General features: G+C 41.5%; 1 protein-coding gene across 1 annotated transcript in view; it reads right to left on the bottom strand.

Moving 5' to 3' along the window:
• The window catches only part of LOC109528651 (voltage-dependent calcium channel subunit alpha-2/delta-3), a 116,036-nt gene that overhangs the window by 77,694 nt on the left and 30,738 nt on the right, over positions 1-7,604 (bottom strand). Inside the window, exon 4 of the mRNA XM_019891529.1 lies at positions 1,935-1,994. Within this exon, the coding sequence (XP_019747088.1) occupies positions 1,935-1,994 (60 nt within the window). The remainder of the gene's footprint in view (positions 1-1,934; positions 1,995-7,604) is intronic.

Below are 7,604 nucleotides of genomic sequence, written 5' to 3'. Positions count from 1 at the left end.
GATTGGCTATTGAAACCTGACTGTGCCCGTTCACTTACAGCGCACAGGGGCCTGCTCTGTTTAATCTGAAGGCCCCGAGCAAATGTAATTTACCTGGCAATACAGCTAGCTGAAATATGATTGGTTAAAAACTCTACCATAATAAATAACTTATTTATCGAGTGGCTTTCAATGTTATTTAAAATAACATTGAAAGCCACTCAACTAAGTGCAAATAATACAACGTAAAGAATACAGAGAATAATTTTGTTTACATATTTATGAAAAGAAAATAACATAAATTATAAAATAACATAAAATACATAAAAGTACATTTACTTTTCTGAGAATGTTTAGGCCAGCAGAGAAGGCCTTGCTGGCCCTCAGGGTCCGCCACTGATGAAAATAAAATAACATAAACTATAAAATAACATAAAATACATAAAAGTAAATTTACTTTTCTGAGAATGTTTAGGCCAGCAGAGAAGGCCTTGCTGGCCCTCAGAGTCCGCCACTGTGCACAGATGAAATTTCTTCCCTCTCAAACAGACAACAAGAGGAGCGCTGCAGGTGCCCGCGCCGCCATCAAAAGAAAAGTTAACATAAAATGACAAAATAATACAAGACGACGCATAAGACACAGACAATTGTGCAATCTGAACCACTTTCCTGCATACACTTTGTTGTTTGAAGCAGTTATAGATTGAAGAGGAGCGAATCAAAGTGTCCTTTTCACCAGTGGATCAAAGACGTCATGCTGAAATGTGCACACGTCTGCTATGGATTAAACCCAAAGTGAGGTGGATGTAGTAGTAACACATTGTCTGGCAAAAGGTCAAATAATCTTTGGCTTTTCTGTACCTACTTTTGAAAAAGTGGAAGATTAGAGCAAAATAAATAAACACATATGTAAATGCCAACTTGATTCAGAATTGGCAGAGATTGTTCTGCTACTGAATGCTGGGACACAGTAAATTTCGGAGAGTACATTAAACTGTAAAAAGACGAGATTTGGTCGCAGTCTAAACAGAGTAAAATTTAACAGTGAAATATTCTGAGTAAATTTTACACTGAAAAAAAATGGGAATGATATTTACTCGAGCAGAAGTATCAAGTAAATTTTACAAGGAACATTTTTGAGTAAATTATACTTGCATATGTATCAGTTTTATTAATTAAAAAAAAGGGAAAAAAAGTCACTTAAGGGTTGAGGAACAAACCCACAACCTTCAGGTTGGGAGACGGCCACGCGACCGCCTTTTAATAAACTAATACTATGCAAGTACTTTCCCTGTAAAATTTTCTTTGAAATTCCAATTTTTTTTCAGTGTGAAATTGACTCTGAATATGCTACTCTCCACTTTTACTTTTCAGAGTAAAATGTACTCTATGAAATTGACTGTAGAGACATGGGAGGCTTCAAAAGCTCTACTCTCCACATATTTGCATCACTTTGGCCTAAAGCACTTGCACAATTGGCTTTTTGCTGTTTTTTTTTTTTTTATTATTATATATGTATGAATTGTTCATCATCAACACATGGCGTCTGTCACTCTCATTCCGCTGACCAATATTCATCTCCACCCCACACAAAATGCATGGACACTAAGTCATCAAGCATGACATATGACACATTTCCCTTTCGATTTTACATCATGAAGCTTTTTAAGTAAGTGCATCTGTTGGCTTGGTTACTTCTTGGGAACTGCGAGTACCTGACAGGATGACAGACGCGAGCTGAAACATTTACTGCAAAAAGGGATTAGAAAGCAATGTAGAGGTGCAACATTTGAAAAAGATAAACCCTGCAACAAACTATTCCTCATCGCTTCTTGGCCGTTGTGGAGTTCTTTCATAGTCGCGATACATGACTCTGGCTCTGATGAGTTTACCGGCACAAATGATGATGCTAATGACTGCTTGGCTTGTCGACGGCAGGAAGCATGCGTGCTCACCTGCAGGTCTGGATCCTCCTCGTGTTGTAGGTGGGCTTCCTCTGCCGCCACTACAAGTCTCTGGTTAGGTAGAAGACAAGCAAGTGTTAAAGCAGAAGACAATATGCAGATTGTGCGTACTTGCAACAAGTAAGACGATAGATCACGTGTCAAAGTCAAGGCCTGGGGGCCAGATCCGGCCCGCCACATCATTTTATGTGGCCGGCGAAAGCAAATCAAGCATGTCAAGTTGCATGATGCTTGCTAAAGTCTGAACCGAAATTTCGAACTGTCATTTGTAATCCACAAAAACAATCATTATTCTTGACTTCTGATTTTAAAACTTGTTATACGTCAATTTGTTGTGCGCTGTGTATGTAATATGTGGAGGTGATGAAACATTTATATGGTTTCCCAAAATTCATAACGGCCCTCCAAGGGAAACCGTAACAACAATGTGGCCCGCAACAAAAATGAGTTTGACACCCCTGCTAGATGATGCCAAACTAGAGTAGCCTTGATTGTTGTTGTATGTGCACATGTGGGCTTTCAAAAATAAAAATAAAAAGTGAAAACATTACTAAACAATAGAAATGTATACAGTGGCACTAAGGCTTTGCTTTGTCACATGATGTATATTGTACAGTGGCAATATTTTCTATTCTGACAACAAGAGGACAACGGCGGCCGGTAGGGCCCTGTCAACAGGTACTTGCTCTTCTGACTCCATCTCCCTTTGCCGTTTTGGATGTCAACGAGTGACTTCTGAACAACGTGCAAAAAGACGCTTCAGAAATTGTCACGGCTGTTAGTGCTCAATCAATACTAAAAGCCCTGCGGATAAACAGGGCAGGCAGTTTGCCATCTTGTGAAGTAAAAAAAAAAAAAAAGGCTATTTTCCCAAATGGTTTGGCAGCAGAGGTAATGGCAAAGTCAGAGTCAGTGGGCACCACAAAAACAAACTCAATCATCATTCGGTGCTGTCCTTTCTACGTATAGCATCAGTTCCGAGGTGCTAATGTCTATTTACGGCTGACCGAGGGACTTCACATCCACACAATGCCTTGGCTGTCCATGGTTCACAGCTGGCTCTTGTGACTGAGTTGCAGTCCTGCACTCTCATTTCATTTGCATTCAAATGACTTCATTGGTACAACTAATTGTGCATCTTCACCTGTGCCGTGTTTGTGTGTACGTGTTATGCTATCGCTTGCTGGCTGATTTCGGATGCAAGCATGCTCGTTGAATTCTGGCCAATCTTTTCTTTCTTTATTTTACCACAGCAGCCCACCTGCCCACTGAATAATGCTGCATATTATTCGGCAGTTGATGCCGTAGAGACATTTATTAATTTCTGCATTCATTCCTCTGTGCTTCTGACAACCTAAACGTCCTCCTCTTCTATTTTGAACTCTAAAACCACTTGTGCATAAGGCCGGAGAGCGGAAGCTTCTGCATCTGCCCAAGAGCTGGAAAACAATGGCTTCGAAATACACAGATCAGAACAGTGGAGCGAGGGGAGGATGAAAATGGAATCAGAAAGTCACTTTCTCTAAAGGTCTGAACACTTAATTTCACACACTAACAGCAAAATGTCAGAAACCACCTGTGAAGTTGACGTCAATAGACGATGTTTAGGTATGAGTGGGTGATGGAGTGAGCAGGTCTTATTGTGCTTTTCCTTTTTGTGCAAGGTTTTAAGATATTAACCTTTTCAACAATTCTCTGTTCTGCAGCCATTTTTTGCAAATGTCACTGTGTGTCTGAGCCACTTCTGACGGTGCATGTGTGCCTGTGTGTGCGTGTTTGACTTCATGAAATCATGCAATTTGTTAGACGGAATACACAGAATTTCAACTGTGAATTTGCAAAATACTGGATGATTTTTTTCTTTTTTTCCAAACTATCCGATTCATCTTTTGTTGATAAAAGATGGACTAAAATGTGTCAATGGTAGCTCAGGCGTGGGGCAGGAGAAAGCAAGCAGTATAAGCAGCACGCGCAGTGACAAAATGTCCAATGCAGGAAACTGCGATGTCGAGGGGGTGAAAAAAATTTGGAAAGAACAAAAGGGGAGGAGAAAACGAGTGCTCGTGACTCTACGTACGCTTCACTCCAGTGAATTTCAATCCCACCATTTTCAAAGGATGCACACTTCATTGCCTTTAAATGTGACTTGTAGTGGGCGGACATGGTTGTGTGCTGCGTGTCCCCATATGCAGCAGTCTGGACAGTCTTTTTTAATTGTAGTCCTTACACTGTATCATGTAAAAAAAATCAAAAAAAAACGATCAAGCTCTTCGGTGAAGGCTCAAGCTTCTCACACGCATACACACGCACGCACGCACGCACACACACACACACACACACACACACACACACACACACACACACACACATTTTTTCGATATATGCACAGTGGACATCAAAGTGTGTTTGTTATATAGAAGTCAACCGGAAGGAGCAGTGTTCGGTCAAATGCAATGCTGTATGTTCCCATTTTCTGGATCGACAAGAAAAGGTAATGGATTCTTCTGTGAACCGCACTACCCACCCCCAAGAGACGTTTCATGGAAATGTGGTTTGTAGTTGCCCATTCCTGTCAACAAACAATAACGAAAACAGCCATCGTTGGCCGTAGCAATTACCGTGCAGCACTCACTTTACAATTCTCTAACCTGAAGCAATTATTTCCCGTTGAATGAAATTTCATTTTCTCTTCCCATTTCATAATTTTCATCACGCCCTTACCCCAAAACCAAGTAAATTCCTCAGACATTTTCTACTCATTCAGTGCCTTTCATGATCTGACAACCCGCGATTACAATTTGTCTGATAAAGGCTTTTGATTGTATACACTTTTGAAATTCAAATGAGAGCCCAATTTCAACCGGCAACTTGATTGGCTCATTGTTTTGAACACATGGATGTTCATCCCACGGCGAGAGACATAAAAGCAAAGTAAGCCGCAACTGGATCAGGGTCGGTCCTCAAGGTCTTACACCTCGAGTTTGATGTTTGGCTGGAGGTGAATCACGGGCTGAGCTGCACAGAGGTCACCTCACATCCGCTGCTCAATAGGACCGGGGACAGCAATCACCAGTGCCAGCGATTCCGGGGGAGACTTGCAGCCTCAACAAAACGGGAAAGTGCTCGGTGACACCTTGCTTTCTGTGCTTGGCTCATTGGCGCTGGCTCAGAGCCAAGTGGACAAACGCAAAATGGTGAGACAGAAACAAAGCTAACGTAAAAGGGGAACGGCGCGTCCTGCATTTCATCATTTGCCTTGGCTTGAAATTATACATTTTGGCAAAGTTTTTTTTTTTTTTTTTTTACTTCCCACGCATTTTTTCCACTCACCCTGACTGCATCTACCTTTGATTCTTCAAGTAAATTACATTCATCTTGGTGAAAAAAAAGACCCCAGCAGACTTCATGTTTTCACTGCTGGCCGAATATTGCCTCATATAGTGGCAATATTCTCCTGTGCGCTTAAATCAGAAAAGGCACGCTGCTGCACACTTTTTTGGGGCTGCACAGATTCTCCCATCGATTTCAGGGTGCCATTTATGCATCTTCATCAAATGTACGCACTCCACAATCTGGAACTTGCAAGCATCCTAAAAATTCCATTTGCGAGCGGGTGTGTCAGATGGACACAAAGTTTACCAAGTTTCATGCCTCCATTGTTGAAGCGGATAACCACACCTGTGACACAAACCTGAACACATTGTTGGACAACCGCGACATGAGAGGCATAGAAGTTGAAGAAGGAATCTAAAGAGACTTTTGGGCCAGTCGGAGGAAGCAAGTGGATACCACCAGGAATGTGGAACGCAGCTTTGGTCTTTGTTGAGGTGTCGGAGTTTGATGAGAAAAAAAAACACATTAAAAATCCACCCTTAGCAAATCCACTCCAGTTACAAAAATACAACTTTATTCAAATACTATACTGCATTTAAGTGATGAAACAATCATTTTTTTGAACACATATTCTTGTTGCCTGCTGTAATAATTGGAATTTTCTAGAAAGAGAAATTGCGTGTTAAGTCGTGTGTGCTTTTATTTCTCACACATCGCAATGCATTCTCTGTTCACCGCTGGCAATCAGGTTGAAGACTACAGAGGAGCGAATGCCACCGGTGAAACGATATCAGCAGGTAAGGACTGATTGCCCCATTAAAGGAGAAACAGTGGTAAGGCTTTTGAAGTGCGGAGTGAACGGCTCAACTTCAAAGAGTGTTGCCACAGCTCCATTTTAACTCGGATAACACACACCAGGCGCCTGTTCCTTCTATGCACGTGTTTGCCTGAAAATAGGGAGAGTTCATTTTCATTGTCTGTGCAAGTGGGGCTATTACAGCGGGAACTATGACTATCATTCAGGAGTCGTTTTTTTTTAAACTTCTTTTAGAGGTCCGCCTCCTATATTTCACAACATTTTTGGTGGGTTTTAATGTTTTCATGCCATTCGGCCAATTTACCACAAGCACACAAACAGTGATTACCTTGGTGGATTTAAAAAAGAAATAATCCCAAATGCCAACAAACAAAACAAAACAAAATACAGAAGTACCGGTGTTGTAATCCACCCCAACACACACACACACACACACACACACACACACACACACACACACACACACACACACACACACACATTTACAGGTAGTAATTTGACATGCCATTGCCCCCTTTTCAAATCAAAACCATTTTTGTCAGACATAATGAAACCCAACACTGTGTTTCATCTAAACACGCTTCAAAAGAACATACTTACAGGTGCATCCCTTGGCTCTCAGCGGGTGGCGGTGAGCGATAAAGAGGGGGAATTGACACAGACACTGGGAGATAAAAACCACGATGACGGACAGGGCTGAGCGCCTGCACGGAAATTGAATCTCTGGAGTGCAACATTCACTTTAAACAAAAAAAAAAAAATGGAAACAACAGAGATGGGAGCGGTGGTTCGAGCGGAGAGAGAGCGAGAGGGAGGGAGAGAGAGGAACCAGACAAAAGAGATTTGAGGACAGCTGCGAGTGTGCATGCTAGGCCTGACAGGTGAGAGTTTTGCTAATATAGGCAGAGGGAAATTGGACAGAAAGTGAGATGGGGAGAGAGGACTTGCCATGGACTTCCATTGTGCATTCCTGACTAATAATTCAGCCAAGGGTGAGAAAAATAAGAAAGGTGGCAATCAAGTGGTTGTAAAGTGTCCTTGGGTATTTTGAAAGGCGCTTATAAATAAAATTTATTATTATTATTATGATAATAATGATAGCTCCTGATGTGGAGTCAAATTTCCATCCGTTTTGGTCAAATTCTGCTTTACGGTTATTCATCTTTTGCGGGGAGTTGCGGTCCCTACTAACCGTCAAAAAAAATAAAAATAAAAAGGAATTACTGCCAATACATATATCGCAGTGATGGCAATGGCGAGTGATGAAAAAAGCGGAAAGGGGCGTGGCCTGGACGGGGCGTGGCCTGGACGGGGGCGTGGTTACTTACAAACGTGGCACGAAACATGCTGAAGATGAAGTGTATTGAATTTACACACTATTTGAAACTTGAACAGAAAAAAATCCCAAGATTGCCACTATTCTTTCAAGTGAAAATTTGTGCAATTTTGCTTATGCATTCCTGGTGAGCACCAATATGTAACTCCAAATTTGCTGCTCAAAATCAAAACTA

The sequence above is a fragment of the Hippocampus comes genome, unplaced genomic scaffold (genome assembly GCF_001891065.2).
Source record: "Hippocampus comes isolate QL1 unplaced genomic scaffold, H_comes_QL1_v1.1 scaffold174, whole genome shotgun sequence".
Lineage (NCBI taxonomy): Eukaryota > Metazoa > Chordata > Actinopteri > Syngnathiformes > Syngnathidae > Hippocampus > Hippocampus comes.
This window is presented reverse-complemented; position numbering and strand designations above follow the sequence as displayed.